Consider the following 20240-nt stretch of genomic DNA (forward strand, 5'->3'; position numbering starts at 1 on the left):
ATAAGACCAACTCAGTACATTTTTGCAACCAAATTAATGTTCCTATGACAGGATACTGTTATCAGTAGATTCTAGGACAAAACCCTGTGACATGCAGACCAATTAACCAGAACACACTTCTCCCCAGCAGTCTCATGTGTTGTGGCGGTTGTGAATGTTGTCATAACAGTGGCTTAGTGCAATTAGCGTGTTCAAAAGCAGGGCTCACCATCACTGCGGAGCACTAGTGGAGTGGGTGGACCCTGAACTCGGGTCTTTGTGACAGTGTTGGTCACCACGCAGGTGTAGTTGCCAACATCAGAGGGCTCCACTTTGGCGATGTACAGATTCCCCGTCTCCTGTGAGATGAATCGACGAGTATCCTGCTTCACAAATGTCGGGTACTCATTAAAGATCCAGGAAAATACAAGATCTGTGGATAAAGAAGAAAGCGAGAATTCTCACTTTAAATGAGACTCTGAAAAGGTGGTGAAACATGGGAGAGGAGATTGGTTGTGGTGGTGATGCATGATAAGTTTTAGACCCCCCCCTAGGGTAGAGAAAATGGTGACAAAGTTATGTCATGCTAAGGTGAAAATTAATGACAGGATCAGTGAGAGCTGCAAAATGAATATCTGGAGTCTCTTCAAATGACCATTTTTCATGTGGATGAAGTCTGCATATTCAACTAGGGATTTGGGAGACACTGGTGTGTGCTGTCATGAGTAATTACAGTTCACCAGACAGCTAACTAGAATCAACAACAGAGTTTCTAATAACGGCATGGTAACAATTAAGCATCACACAAGGAGTGCTGTTGTACTGAGTATCAGCTGTGTATACGACCTCGAGTGTGATACTGCTTTTATGCCACAGCACCTTTTATTAATTAGCAGTGATAGGCGACAACAGGTTATGATTTGTTTTTTTATTTAATCATTTATTTAGCTCCATCAACACAAATGTAGCCCTGTTCTCACAACTGCACTGTGACTGGACTTTTGCCAAGCAACACATAAACGTTCCTTCACACTAGCTTGCTACTTTGTGTTGATCAACACGTCACTACAGGTCAGCTACTTTGCATCATGTACATTTATCTGTATGTTTCCATTTACCGTGCAGGCAGTGACATAAGAGTCTGTTGACAGCCGCTTTGGCAGCATATGTGATTTCTTCTGATGACCATTCAAAAAAAAATTCATATGTTATTTGTGGAATACTGGTCATCTTTGACGTGCAAAGTTTGTTATGATGACTGTTAATATAGGCTAATAAACAGTTAATGTAATAAACCATTTAAAACACAGGTGAAGCAGAGTGATACATGCATAATTAAAAGTCCCAGTGCTGCTGTACACTCTATGAGTACTCCTGAAATGCCTCTTGTCCAGTCAAATTACTTCTTTGGAACCAACTGTTGTATAATTAACAGTAAGTTACATAAAATCTTGAGTCAATAATGAACTGAACAAATCAAAGAACAAATAATTTATTGAAGCAAATGAATAGCAATTTTTTTTTGTGTCCCATCAGAAAACATTACAGTATCTTGCTAACAAACTGATAAACAGCTAATATTAAAGAAATATCACTAAAACAACCAATATGCTCAATAAGTAAATTGAGAGCCCACATGCATGATTATTTACACATTATATCATTATCATATTATCAGCTAACACAGCCACAAAACAAGCTCTCTATACCATTCAGTTATTCAGAGCACCACACTCTCACACTCCCAGAGCACAAAGGCGCAGGTGCAGTGAACGTGAAATTTAACCATTCATTATGTAACCCAGGGTTATCTTATTGTTAAAACCTTTATTTTTATTTTCATTTTCCAGTTAATGTGAGTCCTTCTGCCAAATATTGTTTTTTCCTATGTACAATGAATGCATCACAGTGCCGCAAATTTCAGTTTTTCGCTAAGTATTGTTTTTTTCCAATTTACTGTGAATGCACCGCAGCACTGCACAGGGCAGCTCCGGTTAGAGAGAGGAAAAAAAAACTTTCTTTCACTCTCTCTGAGAGTCGGATGAGGAGACAACTCGGAAAAAAAACAGTTTTATCACTGAAGATGTCCTTTTTGTAAGCTGTAAAGTGATATGGTTGGGTCCTGTGATGGGTTAAGCCGAGGAGAGTTGGATATTGTTGAAGAATATCCTGGTGAGTGTTAAATGTATGCATTTAGCAGCCTGTTCTTGAATGTATGAACAAATAGTGTGAATCAGTGTACACTTTAAACTATAAAACCAGTCAGGATATGCTATTTTTTTGTGGGGAAGTGATTATTTTAAGCTGCAAATGAGTAGCTAGCTGTGTTAGTAGTGAAAAGCTAAGCTAGCACACCTACATGTGTTGTTTTAGCAGGTGCACTGCACCCGAGCTAACACACGGTGTGGAGTGATGTTGTGAATCCGGTATAAGTTTAGTATGCACTTTTATTTGTTCCGCTGGTCATTTATTGTGTTATTATTTTGTTTTTTGTATGCACTTTTATTTGTTCCGCTGGTCATTTATTGTGTTATTATTTTGTTTTTTTGTAAAAAAAATGTGTTGTTATTGGCCAGTAGTTATGACAACTTGAAGTAAGACAGCATTTCAGACTCAAAGATATTCTTTATTATTTTGAAATCCAAATGCAGGTGATTCATATTAGGTGTATTATACATTTTATTTTGCACATTGAGTAATTGCTCTGCATGTTGTGTGCAGGCTGGTTTTCCGTTGATATTTTAAAGAATGAGCAGTGCTATCCATGGACTGGATTCTGCCTGAAGAGTCTGCAAAGGACGTTCTGGATCTGATGGCCACCTGTTTTCCAGGAGGATGGTAGGACAAAAAAACGGATTTCGCATTTCCTTTGGAAGATTTGCGTATTTTTATTTCATCTGAGATCTCAGACCTTTTTTTTTATATATATATATATTTTTTTTTATTCGAGTCAGGCCTGACACACACACACACACAAAAAAACTGATGCATCAGAAAAAACACTGGGTTATTGGACAATTTAAATCCTAACGAGGAAAAACTGAGTGCAACAAACTGAAATGGATAGTGTGAAGAGCTGCACAAGAAAACAACCTAAATGAACAGTATTGGAACTGATAACTGATTGGTAACAGAGGTCATTCAACTGATTGAACTGATTTCTTTTTTTTCTCTTTGTTCCATTTGTTCGGTTCGTGTCCATGTTGTGAATCAATTTCTTTTTGGGGTCAAGTCTTTTAGTGAGAATGGTTAAAATCTTGACAATACACGTTCTACCTCTTTACTAAAGTAATTGTCAGTCTCTTATTGTGGTTGGAGGTTTCTTTTCACTCTAAGCAGAGTTACCATTTCCAATCTCCTTACGAATCCTAGTTATTTGAGCCCTGGGTTGTGTAGGCTTAGACAGGTAGTGTTTCTGAAAGACCAAATTGATTCAGATTTAGATTTTTAACTTTAATTTTTTTTTTTCTGACTACACAGAAAAGGGGTGACAATTACATCATATAGAAATAAAACATTCTATTCCTTAGTATGACACTACTCTCATTTTAATGTTGGCCACTGTTTTTTTAAACTACTTTGGGTGAAACCGACTGTGTTCTAATGCCCATGCAGTCCATCGCTAGGTCTAAAAGTTTGCTTTTATTTGCGTCTGCAGCAGCTGCTCCTCTACTTTCATCCATAGGTCTCATCTGATCAGTTTTGATTAAACCACTAACTGATGGACTGATCAATGCTTCAACCCACAGCTCAAACTCAACAAACTGCTGTTGAGGGGAAAAAAAACAAATGAAGAGTCCAACCTGCGCTGCGTTCACAGACTCACATAAATCTAAGATTTCAGGGAGGGAACACAGAATCATCATAAAGGGACACACACACGTGCGCACACACACAAAGCTGTACAGACATGCTGATACAATCACGGTTATGATACAAAATGTTTTGTATTAACAAGGGAGCCACCATTTTCTAAAGTGTCATCTCAACCTTCTTGGAGAAACCTGTCAAAGGTGTGACTTATCACTAAAGTGGGGCATCATGTTGGCAAGTACCTGTCAGACTGCTGAAATCAATAAAACATTGTTGGAGTTTAAATGTCAACCTTTCCCTGATGTCACATCATGTTGTTGGAGTATTTCAAAAAGAGCCAAACACACTTCTGATGTCCTGAAATCCACACACAAAAGGCTTTTCTTTCTTGCTTGCTTTCTTTCTGTCTTTCTTTCTGCAACCTTTAGGCAGTGGTGCATATACCCCAGCCAATAACAGTACGCGGGAGATGTCAGGAGTTTATTAAAACATAGTGACCAGGTTGCAGCACACATCCAAGAGTAAGGTACAAAAATTACAGACAAGGCACCATGGCAACAACACTGGTTAGGTAACGTAGCCATGGCAAAACCCCAGATTCACAGAGTTTAGCCCAGGCGTAGCCATTGCTGTTGCTTTTTCAATCTGTTCTCAGTTCATGAAAGTTAATGCTAATGTTTTGGTCAGGTAACCAAGTCTTGTTCAGCATTTTGTTGTAATTAAATGCCCTTTAAGGAGTCAGGTGTTTATATACATTTTGTACATTTTGTTTGTTTGGTTTTAAGACTGTTTTTAACCAAAACTCTTTTACCTGTAAATCTACCATGCTAACCAAGCTAGCAGCTAGCGTTATGGTTAACTCCAGAATGAGGGTGTATCTGGAGTTTCACTTTTACTTTCGGGAGAGGATCTGGATGAAAAGCAACACGGACTTGGCCTGTTTTATGGTGGAAAGGTAGGTGCCTAGTTAGCTTGCTAAAGTAGCTGCTTTTTCCATTACAACAAAAACATTCCTACATTGTACGTCCAAGCAGTATAAGGAGGAGATGCCAAGTTTGAATGTCCTGTCTGCAAACAGTGACCGACAGTTCCTGCGTAGCATACCTTTAATGCTCCTCCATTTCGTGTAAGTTCGGTAAATGGCCAGATCAGGACAAAAGACTGAGTTTAGCACTTATCTGGTTCATTAGGCTTCTAGTTTGACATCATGGGATGCTTTAAAGAAAGAGAACAAATTATAAGAATCAATGGCCAATTATTGAGAATTTAATAAACTAATGATAGTTCTGTAATTACTATGTAACAATAATTAATGACCAACTGTTACAGTAGATGGAATTAAGTAATTAAGTGACTCCATTAACCTGGTCAATAATCCAATTTAGTGTGAACCACGGTTTAAATAGATACAAATGCTCAGCAAAATGTGAACAATGCAGGTTTTTAAGCGCACAATGTAATGAATATAAAATTTATAAAAACACACTTGAAGTCACTACATCATTGCCACACTCACAGCCACCAATCTATCATAATCTCACCACAGACATCATCTCTACCATCATCTAACAGAGATATAAGAAATGTGATGTAGGCGTAATTGCAACAGCTTTGGCATCTGAGAAATCAGATCTAACCTCATTTTAAAATCTGCTGCAATGTCAAGAAGTGAGAATCATTTTAAAATGCACGTACAGTATGTGCTCCACATATGTGAAGTGAAAGAAATATTGTATATTTTTCATGTAATGTTTTTCCTTATTTATGCCTTCATATATGTTTTAGTTCCTGTGTTGAGCAAATTGGATACAGTATATCACTGATAGTCTGCTGTGGGTTTGGCTCGTTCATACGAGATCTACTCTTGGATGAGCTCTTTACATTATTGAAGTCAACTAATAAAACCTGAGTGCTGTGGCGTGATCTGCTGCTCTGGAGTTTAGCAGCCAGTTAAACTGACATGCATACACGCTATTTTCCTGCTGAGCTCAATCAAACCATACCATTTGTAACTGGACTAGCAATTAAAGCAAACAGTCTTGGAGGAACCCTTCCCCTCCGCTAGCTGCTTGGCCATTTATCACAGCATGATCCCTCACTCCTGCTGGCTTAAAGGAGCAGGTACTGTACTCTACGGGAAGCAACAGAGGCAGCCGATCAGCACCGTTTGGGGCTCGGGCTTAGGGTTTGGCTGCTGTGTGTGTGTCAGTGTGAGTGCAGCTGAACACAGAGTGATGGCACAGCAGAGGTCTGCGGGGACAAGGGACACTTCAAGGCAGGATAAGGCATGTTGTTTGTGTTTGTTTCCTCTCCAGTGCTTTTGGAATATGGCTGCACCTGCTCTCGTTCTATGTTTAAAACCCATATGACTACATGGCACAACATGAGCCACAGAATGCCGCAGAGAGTGAAAACATAATGAGATGTCTCACGCAGCTGGCCCAACCGTCTTCACAAAATCATCCAGGGCATTGATTTTATGGGTTACACAATGCTCCCTGGCATAAAAACAGGACATCTCCAGGACAAAATTTAGAAGAAATCCAGCTGCCCGAGGAGACAGTATTACAATCACTGCCATGGCAACAGGAAATCAGCCCTTTTTGTATTATGACGACAGCAGCACGTGCTCAAATTAACAATACAAGTTGTTTTAGATTACAGTCTGGTGCTGCAAAGGTCTTTTCAAATTTGACACTATAAAATTACATTCATTTCTTGACATTGACCCTTTTGTAAAACACAGTCCCACTCAAGTCCATGGTTTCTTTTAGTCTGTCTGAAAAAAATCGTTATTTTTTCCAAAACATGATCCATTGTGGAGAGGTTTGCAGAAGTCCCTGAAGAGTTCTTTGTGGTTTCCCTCTGGGTTAAAGATCACTTTGCATAAGTCACGATGAATAAAGCTGCTTCACTCACAAAAGGAGACCAAGGAGCGGCTTCAAAGGACAGACCTCACTGAATATTCAAAGAGTGAACAAGTCGTGCAAGTCAAACATGTCTGTCTCCTTACACAGTTAAAAATCACGCCTAGACTGCTCTGTGATAATGTAAAGATGGAGCTGGTAGATGGTGGGCAGTGATCCCAAAGTGGGTCTATCATCCTTTATGACAGCCCAGAGAGGAGAAAACTCTATCAGCTTGGCGCTCCTGTGGATGGAGGCACACACAGTTACGTGTCTTTACTGTCAGCCGAGATCTCACTCGACAGTGTGAGCAGGTAGTTTCAGGAAGACCAGTTAAAATAAATTATTCCTTTTTTAAGAAATTCCGTGTCAGTATGTACATACAATAGTAAGAGTAGTTAAAATGCAAGTCTCGTTATGGAGTTCTTAAATTACTCCACACTCTTAGTTTTGTTGCACTACTGTACTGTATGCTTTTATACACAATGCTGAATTATTTATTTATCAATTTATCCATTATAAGAGTATTTAGTAGAGGCAACTTTTAAAACTGCATTTTGTCTTTTCACCTGTGAATATTCTGGACTTGTTTTATTCACGAGCTGTTCTACAATAAAAGTTTGAATGACTATCACTAAGTATATGTAAATTTTTGTAGGTGCCTGTGTATTTTTCTAGTATTTGGGGTTCCTGGCAGCTTTACACTTTTCTTAATTTGACAAAATGATAAGTCAAACTTGTCCCAGCATCCAGTGGTGCCCCCAAGGGGGTGGCATGGCTAACTGGATAATTGTATCAGGGTAAAAGAATAATTGGACACCGACATTATTGTATTTAATAAGCTGTGGCACACTCATTTTTCAAGCTAGCAGTGGAAGTGGTATCTTGTAAAACTAGACAACCTAAGGCATCTATTGGTGGCAACCATTTAGGCATAAATTGTCAGGAAATAAGCTACATATCACTACAAAGTTAGGCTAAATGTTGGTGAAAGATATCTGAAGGGGTTCCTTGAAGTCCCCCCTTTAGATATCTGAATGAAAATGGGTTCCATGGGTACCCAGGAGTCTCCTAACTTGAAAAGCCTTGTTCCCAGTAAATATGTTGGTTCATTATAATTAATACACTCCAAATTAAAGCTGTATATATGTCTTTTTAAGAAAAAGTACAACCAGCCTATTTAAAGAACTATGAATCGCCTAAGTGCGCTGACACACCAAGCTGGCGGTCGGCTGTTGGTCAATGTCAGGCTGTCAATGAGAATCTGACACCCTAGATTTTGTGGAGGTGGGGGCACTGCTGGTACTAGTGGCCGTCGTCGCCTTTTTGCTTTGGCTGATTCAGCATGTTAGCACGTCGGTTAGTGAAATCACTCTGATTGGCAGTTCGGAAACAGCAGAAACAGTTCAGAATTGTTTGTGTTCATTCATCATCGGGTTATGCCATTAACATGCTAACTACTGTCTTTAACCCATCCTGTCCATCTTTGAGTTTCTATTTTTGAATGACAAATTCAGACTACCACCACCTGCTGGTACGGAGACGTATTTCCTCTCAGGCCAGCATGTATGTGTTGTTGTTGAACTTAAAACTGTAATGTAGTATTAGTCTATGTACATCAGATAATTAGTAATTAAGTGTAAGATGAGGGGCCAAAGTATATCAGTATGTGACTCCTTAACTCTCATATTGACATGGATTCAACTAGCCTATAAATCACAAAAGCATGAGCGAATTCCTGATATTCAGTTATGGCTTTTGGTTTTGGTGTCCCACCCAAAAACTTTCAGTGGCCCCCTGTCCACCGTTATGAAAAATTCCTGGAGGTGCCACTACCAGTATCACTAAATAAAAACAAAAATGCTTAGAGAGTTTGCAAAAATTTACCAAAACAAATCTGTACTTCAATGTCAATACAGAGGTTCAAAGTAACTAAGAATATTTAGTTTTCTTACTGCAGCTAAACTTAACGAACTGCTGTTTGCAACCAATAACATGTTTTAGCTGATGCATAAATCTTATCAATACACACCAAAAGAGCAGAGGTGAGAAGTACACTTTTCAGATACTCGTTTAAGAGTTAAACCAGCAATTTGGTGTTGCACTTCTGTGAAACTTGACTTGGGAGAGATTGAAAAAGAACGGTCAAAACTGATGTGAGAGCAGAGACATCTGACTTTTAGTTCCTTAAATATGAGTCAATCCTTTAAAATGCTAGATCCTACATTTCTCATATGCATCTTATGCAACACCCACCCTGCCTGGTAAATACCTACATCTTTCATAACTTCACACCCACAGTTTGTGACATAGGCTTTTAGTTAAAAAAAAAAAAAAGACATTCTCCTGATGACACTGACTGGGCTATTTTTTCAGACCTCAGAAAGCTCCTCCAGAGCCACAGAGGACATTACATTATGACTGTTTTTACAGGCCGAGCTGTGCTCTGCATGACGACTGCCAGTGATGTCAGTATATACTTACTCTTATATCTAATTACCTCAGTATTGTCATAGAAGTGGTGTACACTGAAACAAGTAAATCCTATGACTTCATCCAATAAAGACATCCATTAGAGGATGTATGCAGGATGAGCGCTGCCACTCAAAGCACCAGTCTGTGCATTTAATTCCAATTTGCTGTAGAGGTTGCTCCAGCTTTGTAAATATGGCATCATCAAAGTAATAATGAAAAGATGACAATGTGCGCTGCATCTTCAGCTAACAGTTGATTTGAGGTAGATAAACAAAATGCAGAAGATGACAAAATCACTGTAAAGTGGAGCAATTGTAAATGATTGCGACTGCTTCGACTGGCAGGCCTCATGTATCTGTTACAGTCAGTGACGTCAGTAATGTGATTAATTTTTACACAATACAGGCCCTGGCCTGCTTCTCCTCCTCCTGCTGCAGCCCCACAGCAAAGCCAGCCACCGGCACTCCCTGGGGGGGGTCTGCCCCTACTGCTATACTGCAATACATATTCATTTGGACATGGGCTATACTTGTGACAACAAAAAAACAATTTCTGCCACTAAACAAAGCAGCCATCTGTCAATACAAAGGACGTCTGCAGTTTTACTGTTACATCAGGATGCTCTGGCATCATAATATATTATCGGCATCAGCTGCCTCATCATTTGATATTAATAATACGAGAGCACACTGTGACAACAATATGCATTTTTAATCACCCAATTACAAAGCTGTGGGATGTAGACATGCTGCAAAATGCACAGATTTACAACAAAACGGTTCGCACTTATCCTTTCCCAGACTGAATAATTCTCTGATTACAGGCGTCAGTAGCGTGGTATTACATTCATGAATAGGAGGAGCTGCTGGGTCGTGTTAGACAGGATAAAACATGTGGTACAACATGAACCACTTTTAATAGAATGCTTCCAGAGCCAAGGAGAGGAGTGCTGGTGCAGCCAAATATCATGGTCACAGGCTCCACGTCAAAAAATTTCCCAAAGTCAACCAAAAAATCAAACTCACAATTTGGTCCTATTAGAATCTTCACATCCAAAGATTCACAAGAGCATCTTTGAAAGGCTGCCTCTTTGCACAGCAACAAACAAACAAACTCGAAAAGCCCCTCCTCAGTTAAACTACTGTCATCTCACATTGTGTTACTGAGTGCACTACTCCCATATCTGCTCCAGGCTCCAAGAATCCTCTGTTCCACTGCTTCCTTTACAGGACCGGACAGGATGCACATGCTCTGTGTTCTCAAAGCCTCGGGTGGGAGCAAAAACCAGGACAACACACACACATACACACACACTCTAGAAAAAGATCTACTCTTAGCGGAGATGCACACAAGTGATTTCAGTCTTGAGTGCCCCTTAAAGGTCTTTCCCCATTAGAAAATAGAGGTCGGCAGCATTAGGTCCACGACTAAACACAGTAATCGTGCAGTACAAAGAGTGCGGCTGGGTCACACTGGCAGCCCATTAATGCGGTTGGCTTTGAAAAAGACAGAAACTGACAGCCACTCAGCTCCTCTTGCTGCGTCTGATCCACAGTGACAGACAGGAGGGGAACTGGATTGCACATTTGGGAGAAACACACATTTTGGAGGTGTCAGAGTTTAAAAAATACAACTTACCAACAACTCGTGTTGTTGAGTTAATCCATTCCCCTTCTTTTGACTCTGCAGATTGTAATTACCATATATTTCTGGCATGCTCTGACATTGGCCTGTCAGATGGAGAGTGAGTGTGCGGATGCCACGTGGAGGCAGCAACCCCTCTCCGCCTTTGTGTTCGGATCTGGACTGGCAGGGTGTGTCATGGCTGATATGCACTCAGGCTCTTCTTCTTGACTATTCACTGCTGGCTGTAAGAGTAGGTAGGATCTCTAATGACACTGTTCACATAAGAAGACATACAGTAGAAACCAATAACTGCTCCTGCTAAGTTGAACTCCTGCTACTGCGACTGATGTGTGTTGTTGAGGGCCAACACCTCTACAATTTTTAGATTCAAATTGCTGATCAGTTTGCAGTTGATCACTGTGGTCAAACAGTTCATGCACAGTTATAAATATATATTTTGATTACTATAAAGACACTTTGTAAAGAATAAAAAAATGTCCGACCAACCCCCAGATAGCATTGGGTCGACTGCCAATTCTAGCTGGTCTGGTGTGTATGAACTTAAACCAGTTTGATTTTAGCGGCATTTGTCATTATGACACATTTTGGCAAATTTAAAAGTAGTCTACACATCACAGTGCTAGATCCAACTCAGATTGTATCAGTAATAAATAATATGAGCAATATAACAACTTGTTCAACATAATATCATGTTTATAAATGGAATAACGAAGCCACTTGTGTCTAATTGGCTGTGTGCAATTTACTGCGAAGCTTAGACCACTGTCAGCAGCATGAAGGAGATCAAATTTCAGTAGAGGTGGGATGGGTAGAGTGGCACACTTTATGTTTGTTTACTTAAACATTCATGTGCTTTTTGGGGTGATGAGAGGACACCTAGAAGGGTTAGTCTCATAAGAAAACTAAAAATCCACCAATACGACAACATTTTGGATTTGAATCAGAAGAAAGAAGTGTCAAATGCTGTTTTGGGCTGAACTTTCGTCGAGCTGTGTTTTAATTGCTAACTGTTGCTCGTTTTGAAAAGGCCTTAATGGAAGGAATTATCTACACAGCACCTTCTTATTTCACTACAAAAACCTAAATACAGTGGGAGCTGGCTGGAGGGAGATCACAGGGGAGCTGAAAGTTTCTGCTAAGGTAAATGATCATGGCTAAAAACAGGCTACTTGCTGTTGGCTATACTGTATGTCATTTCCAGCAAATATCACAATATATCACATGCGTTTTCTGTTTTAAAAAGTAAGCATACAAACATAGAAAGATGGCCTGATTACGTCTCCAGTCTGATCTCGAGCGCACAGCTAGTAGCTGCGTGGTTTGTTCACATAAGGTAACATAGGTGCATGTTTAAGAGATTCAGTGTGGACAGAGAGCTCTGATGTAACATGATGCTATGCAATAGTCAAACACTGATTTTCTGTTTGGACAGGAGCCATAATGTTACATCCAGGAGCGGCTCGTAAAATTCAGAATACCGGGTCTGGTTTGGCCTAATATAAAACCGGTTTGAAAATTTTCACACTGGCACAACCCTACCCCCTGCCCCTCTTAAGGTGTGTTCACTCAGTGCAAGTCAATGCAAAGATGCAAATGCCAGCAAATAAATATCCACGTGTTTAAATATTTAAACTTAAGGAACAAATTTTTCTGACGCAGTGTCGCAAAAGCCTTTCAACATTTAGCTTCTACTGACGTCAAAGACATTCAGAAACGGAGAACAAACGTACTGTCATCATCTGCGGGCACCTGGAACTTGGTGAGTCATTGTTAGTACTGTGCAGAGACAGGCAATAAAAAGATGAAAAGAAAGCAAAGCCACAGGAATACATGGTAAGTTCCGGAAATATGTACAGTATTTGCGTAAACCATTCTGTTGAGTTACCTCTTAGCGAAACGCCGTGAGCTATTTAAGTTGGGCTTTTATCATAAAAGGTAAGAAACAGAAGGAGTGAAGTGGTACTACGCTGCCATGAAAAATACTAAAAAGTGTTTCTGTTTTGGTTCAGGCTGGTAAACCAAACCAGCAACTCAACAAATAGTGCCAGAACCCATCAGCTATCAGTTTGATGACGGGCCAATATTTTGGGCTGAGTCAAGACTTCCTCTTTTGTGTGCTGGTCATGTCAGCTAATCTCTTTAAACAGATATCGGCATATGAATGCAGATTAACTCATAAGACTAATTCAGTTCTGTTTACCTGTCATTCAAACATGATTGGTTACACTACTCGGACTACAAACAGACTAAAACCCGAAACCAGAACACTTAGGATAGCAAAATCTTGTCCTACTGATTGATTTTATAGAAAAAAAACCCAAGTTAGCATTAGCTGCCTTCCCCAGTTAGTTAACAACCTATCGCAAAATATGATACAAAAAACACTCCAGTGGTTGTTTAAACATGACAAGACACTATGCCTTTGGTCTGAACACATCTTTAGAATGGTTGACAGCAAAACATAGACTGCACCAATTACTACCTGGAATGTCTCATTTTTCTTTTACAAAAAATGTATTCAATTAAAATTCACTGAAAAAAATGTAACCTTGACTCAACTAAGGTAATAGTTCTCTCTAAATATTTTCAAGTTGAATCACCATGTGGCCTTTGTGGTCAAATAAGTTTAATCAAAATATAAGAAATAAGATTTAGTCGAACTCTAAAATGAAAAACCTGGACTATGAGAAATCAGACAAAAAAAATCAGAAACATGTGAAATGTGTATTTGATGCTTTTAGATGTCAAAATCATTGAAATTCTACACTTACGGACGTATAATCACTGGTTATTGGAGGGATTTTATGGTTGTAGCACAGATTAATATGCTTAAATAGGTCATATCACTTTGGCCATTGCTGAACGAATAAAGGAGACACTTTAAGTGCTAAGGTGACTCTGTGCATGTACGTATGTGTTTGTGTATGTGCTAGAATGTGAATGCCAGCGAGCAGATAAGGTGCAACACAGATGACCTATATGTTCTTGACTTCGACAGTATTAGATAACTGAAGGTGTGACTGGCCTGGTTTGCTTCTTCTTACATATCTATTCTCATTTATTAATCACAGGCTTTGTTATCCTCACACTCATATTTCTCTCTAATCTATGATATGATATGTGTTATTGTAAGTGTGGTAGGTAATGCTGTATCAGAGTAGATCAAGGGATACATTTACATAAAGTCATATGTATCGTCGTGTTAGTGGTTTAATTTGATGTTAATGAATATAAAAATTTAAAAACCTCTAAATCTTGAGCTGAGAATAATAAATCATATTTAATATGAGAGGATATTAAAATCCTGCAACAGTTTTTTGAAAACAAGTTGACAAATATGTAAAACTGATGACAATTAATGAAGCAAGTTAAAGCTGATTACAATCCGTATGTCACTGGTACTTAACCATCCATGTCTCCATGTGTAACTTACTCAAAAATAAATCACAAAGAACACAACAGAGACACATGCCTCTGAGAAAATGTCATGACTATCACTTGTGCTCCCTGGAGAGGAGAAAAGAGATTGCAACATACTATCTGATGCAGCTTTAGCACAGGCTCTAGCTTGCATCATTCTTTCAACAGGTAAGACCGAGCGCACTGGGACGTATGTGACAACATGAATCCTCAGCAGCCTTGCACTCATGGGAGGACTAGTTACAGTGATACAGCAACTGTTCTGTTGCACGACAAGTTAATAACCTTATTCAACCAGGAGGAAAAAAATGTTTGTAAAAAAACAACAACAATTTATTTTTAATAATTGAGTCCTGCTATACCGTGACATTGTAGTGAGGGCCACATGTAGCAAAAATCCACTTTATTCATGCAAGCCTATTTTATTTGTTACACAGGAAGACGTGATTTGCTAACCCTTACCGTAACCCTAACCCTAACCCCCTCTCCTTTAACCTAACATTTTGTGGCAAGCTAAATGCTAACTTAACTTCAGCCCCTCTGCAACCTGACCAAGGAGCAAAGCAAGCTGATTGTGTGGGTATGGTGTGCAAGTAATGTAGCCGGTGGGCGAGTCACGTAGCTGCTCCAGCTGCAGCTATACCTACTCGAGAAACTTGGGTGTTCTATGCTAGCGGTATATAGCCTCGAGTAGCTAGCCTCAAGCAAAAAAACAGAAGCAGGCTGGTTTGGTAATGTAAGCTCACTTCTTTCTAACTCCATACCTCCATTTTTTTTTCATTTTCAAACTTGTTGTCTTCAGCCTCAACTGATGCTGACTCAAATGACATCACTTAAGGCAATTTATTTGACTTAGCACAGCCACAAAAGGCTTTATAAAGCATTTTGACATAAACAGTGGTACTCATCAAGACAGAGATGAAGTTCCCTTTTGAGGATTTTTTTTTTTTGGACACTATATTGGTGCTAACTGGTTATTTCTATGAAGGTCTGACACATGCCAATGAAACACTGACACGCTAAACCAGAGCTCTGAAAATAGGCTACCATTTGTAGCGAACTATTGACAAATTTCAGCTTCATATTGAGAAGATTTCTCTGTTTAATACTATTGTAAACTGACTATGTTCACATTCTGGACTGCTGCTGGGATAAAACAAGACAGGTTTTGGGAAATTATGATGACTGGTTTTCACTATATTTTGTCATTTTATTGACTAAAACAACCGAACAATCGAACCCTAACACAAACATATTTTCCTGAAAATACTAAACCCCTTTACTGTTTACAATTTAAAGGTATACAATGCAGGAATTGTCAGCTACTGTATCCAAGCAAAAGTGAAAGTGCTTTGTCTGCTTAGCATTAGCCTCACCATATTTGCATTTTGTTTGTTTTTTTTCTGTGCTGTATCCTCGATTTTCATAGCTTCCTCTTGGATGGGTGTTGCAGATGCTTCATCACTACCTTTTTAGGAGTTCTCAACCTCAACTGCGCACTGTGCTCAGGAACATCTCAAACACAGCAAAATAAGAGTAAAATAAGAAAATCCAGGCAGAGTGCAGAGTCTCTGGAGATATTTACACCACCACACACTTCTAGTTGGTCATAACAATTGAGAGGGATTACTTCTGTATGAGTCTACACATTTTTCCTGCATTGTATACATTTACGTACCTACCTGGTTCTGTGCAAAACTCACACAGTCTAAAAGTTGTGAACAATCCCCAGGAACTGAGCTGAACTCTCTGCAATAGAGCTGTGAGGTGTTATGGATTCAACTTAAAATTGTGGTCCAGTGCTCTGCTAAGCAAGCTAGGTGCTGTGGACGGAGCTGTCATGTTTTCGACAATTGTTATTTTCCCCTTGCACAGCAGGTGACAGCGCATTTCTTTTGGGATGAAATCCCCACGGGCACCGAGGGATTTGTGTTTATGTAGCAGCACCGGGGAGCCTGAGGACATGACGTGTGACTGCAGCCCAGCGGAGGGGATGGAGGTGCTTACACACTGTCGACCGTAAAGAAAGAGAAACAGGAACATCTGAATTTAGTTCTTTACATGAACTGAACACACATCAGATGCATACATGTTAAACTACAGTGTCCTCCACAGCCTTTTCTTCTCCCTCTCCTTTGGACTTTAACACCCCACACACATCCACTTCAGATGCAACAATAACATCAGCTCTGTGTACTGTAAACTTTAAGGAGCTTAAAAAGAGATTTAGGAAGCGTGTCACTCACACATGTCTTCTGGGAAATGTGTGCGCGCTGCACTCAGACTCCTCTGTGACCTTTTCATACGTGATTAGAAACTCCAATCAAGTCAGAGTGTCACTGCCTGAAAACACACCATATCCCATTTCATGCTGCTGTCATGTTGTTGGCTGCTTGTCACTGAAGTTTCTCTTCACTGTAAGGTAACTGAGCCACATAATGTCAAAACTGTAAGAGGTTTGGAGAAAAGGCTCTGTGAGTTCAGTGTGACAGTGACATGTGATATAATTCCAGAGAGCTGAAGTCCCCAGACAGATGAAGAGGGGGAATATGACTAGATGCGGGTTTGTGAAAGGAGATTACTCATGGAGATTGTGAAATGTGTCGTTCACTAATCAGATTAAGAGCAGCATAATCCCTGATGAAAAAAGAGAAACGACTAAATATGAGTCATGTACAGTATCATCAACAAATACCACTGGAGTAAACATGTCCCTTCTCACAGTGTGTGAGAGGTTTGTGGTGCTACCTTCATCTCACAGTAACTTCAAAAGGATCTCTTACATTTTGTATTTGACATTGATAGTCAAGATTTACAGGATATTCAAGTGGTTTAAGTCATTTGAATACTGTTGCTAGGCAGCGGACAACAAAAATCAATGTTACCTTTTCCTCTTTTTTAAAAAGATTGATTTTTTTCTTTTTATTTCCACATTATATTTAAGAATTAGAACCACATTATTTTCTTAGTGTTTAACATAGAATATCCTGCACATACCATATCTGTGAGTCTTTAAAAGGATGTGGCACGCTCATTTTTGGGCTAGAAGGCTGTGATTATGAAACAAGACACCCGAAGGCATCCACTGGTACCAACCATGGTGGCATGGCTTGTCAGAAAGGTGGCTGAATAATGTTTCAAAGTTAGGCTTAATTCTGGCCAGGGAACAACTGGCGTGGCCATTGTCAAAGGGGTCCCTTTAATTCTCACCTCAAGATATCTAAATGTTAATGGATTCTATGGATGCCCACAAGTCTCCCCTAAAGATGAGAGTTTTGTTCCTCACCATTGATACTCCTTCAAATTAAAGCTATAGCGTGTCTTTTTAAAGAAAAATAACAACCAGCCTATTTGAAGAAGAATCAATCCCCTAGCACGACACATTAAAACAGGATTGTTGTTAAAGTCAAAATGTTAACTGTACTGGGATTAGTCTATGCACATCAGAGTATTAGTAATATTAACTGTAAAACAAGAAACCAAAGAATGAGATTCCTTAACTCTCTCTAGTTTTTAACTAGCGAATAAAACAGCATAATACAATTCCTAAAATTTAGTTATGAAGTTTGATTTTGGTGACCTACCCCAAGATTTTCAGTGGCCCCATCTGGCCACCCCTATGAAAAATTTCTAGGTGCACCACTATGGAGCTACATTTGTTTCTTTATTATTCAATCAAACAGAGTAGGCTTTGCAATCAGAAAAAAGATTTGAGAGCAAAAGTATCAATATTGAAATCAAAAAATGTTTTATTGCAAGTAAAAAATGATTGATTAAAAAATGCAAATCCAAAAGTTTTGTTTGCGAGTCAAAAAGTTTTGCGAGTAAAAAGTTGTTCTGTAGTTCACGGGGAATTCAGTGCGGGAGCTGTGGCGAAAATCAATGAGCAGGTATGTTTATACATAACTAATAATAGTAAGAATGTTTTATTTGAACTGGTGCATGTAGATTGCTTTTGTTTAGCCAGGGCAGAACTATTCAACAGCGTAACGGTCAGTACCGTCGATGCCCCGGGGTGTAGCAGTAATGTCGACTGTTGAGCGTTTCCAGTGGGAGAGAGGGAATCGTGGGTATAGCCCGCTCTATATGGAGCCACGTCAAACCCACCAATAGAAACGCTTCTCTCATCCATCAGCGTAGGCCCCGCCCATTACGTGCAGTTGAACTTGCAAGCAAAACTTTAACTCACAAGCAAAGAGGACTGATTTATAAGCAAAATGATCATACGTTTTTACTTACAAACTTGATTTTTGATTGCAGTTCAAGAAATATGCTCTCAAACAGTTTTATATGATTGCAACAAAAAGACACAAAAATACCTCCATACACCACTTCTGTAAAGTATGTCTCTTTAATAATACTGTATAGTACCATTTTTAATAAATGTTTACATTATTATTCTGACCATTTTCCAAATTCAAGATTAAGTCTAATGGCAAAAACTTGAATAAAGGAGTGGTTGCATCAAAAATTGGAACAGCCAGCTGTACAAAATATTTAGCGTTTGAACCTTGGTGATATAAACACTACTCGTAGGGCTAGTTGGCAAACGACTGTAGTTGGTAAGTAACCACCAAGATTAACAAGTTATACTACTTAAACTAGTGAGAAGGATAAATTATAGTAAATGCTGTAACACAGCTAATAAGTTATGATAGCTCTATCTGTATTGAACTCTTTGGAGCTCCATTTCTTAAGGGTGTCTTAATAAGTGTGAAAGTGATTACATAGTGGATTACACACTATGGCCAACACTTCCTCACACCTAAATGACACCTAAATAGGTCCATTGCCAAAGACTCCCAAAATGACTTGTATGACTGTATGAGAGTATCAGCATCAGGCGCACTAACAGTTGCAGTTCCACACCCAAACTACATGGTTAGGTTTAGAGAAAAGATCATGTTTTGGCTTAAAATTAGTATGTTTGTTACACCAACTTTTGGTTTCACATGGATCACGAACAGCGGTCTCCTCTGTGAAAGTGCTTGTTTGACTCATCCACCCACTCCAACCACCTCCCTATGTGGACTTTGTCGCTCTCTATACTAAATCACCTGACTTCTTCCTTTGCTCCCTCATAATTACCGTAGCCACCAGAGGTTGCTGCCTAACAATAAATATAAATATGGATTGTAATAAGCTGCTTGCACAGATGACGTATATGGCTATTTGGGGGGTAGGGTGAAGTGGCTATAACCATCACAGTCACCAGATTTCAACCCAAAACCGTCACACCTCAAAACCTTGTAGCAACAGACAAATAAACATTTACCTAAGGAGAAACACCTGCTCCATTATGTTATAATAAGGACATGTGCTTCATACTTTTAAGCACCTCATTATTGTTGCTATTGATTATTATGTATTATAAGTAATCATGCAGCCTAGTCACCGAAAGAAAATGGTGGCATTGTTCCCTTCTGCAAACCATGAATAGGTTAAATTTGTCCTTTTATATGTATCATATTAGTGTGTTCTAAAGTGACGTAGTTTATGAGCTGACTTTGTCATTTGAAGGCGGAGGGGATGGTGGATGGTGAGTCACCTAGGTGAGATGCCTGCCAAGCTGCAGACCACTGTTGGAGACCAACAAACAACAAAACTGGTTGTTGTTTGTTAGCGAGTCACCGTGTTTCCAGTGGCTTTTTAGCACCCAAGTGTGGGTGTTTTTTAGCGACCTGTCACTGTTTCTCCAGTAGTTATTTTTTTACCAAGCCATGGCTTTGTTTCCTGTCAGATATGGTGCCATCAAACCAGGTATTTTAAGCCAAAACATGACCTTTTCATAATCATAACCAAGTGGTTTTTGTGCCTAAACCTTACCACAGCATTGTTGAAAAATATAGACACGTAAAGTTTCAATATATCTGCTACATAATGTAAAGTATCCCTCACAGAATCTTATAATGCCAATGTGTTTTTTTGGGGAGGCAACTGGGTTAAATTATACTTATGAAAGCAGCAGAAGATATAGTATATTATTTAGTAGGAATATAT

General features: G+C 39.3%; 1 protein-coding gene across 1 annotated transcript in view; it reads right to left on the reverse strand.

The window, feature by feature from the left end:
• cntn4 (contactin 4) overlaps positions 1–20240 on the reverse strand; it is a 222764-nt gene that overhangs the window by 91189 nt on the left and 111335 nt on the right. Inside the window, exon 6 of the mRNA XM_050038775.1 lies at positions 209–412. Coding sequence (XP_049894732.1) covers positions 209–412 — 204 coding nt within the window. The remainder of the gene's footprint in view (positions 1–208; positions 413–20240) is intronic.

The sequence above is a fragment of the Epinephelus moara genome, chromosome 24 (assembly GCF_006386435.1).
Source record: "Epinephelus moara isolate mb chromosome 24, YSFRI_EMoa_1.0, whole genome shotgun sequence".
In the NCBI taxonomy this organism is placed as follows: domain Eukaryota; kingdom Metazoa; phylum Chordata; class Actinopteri; order Perciformes; family Serranidae; genus Epinephelus; species Epinephelus moara.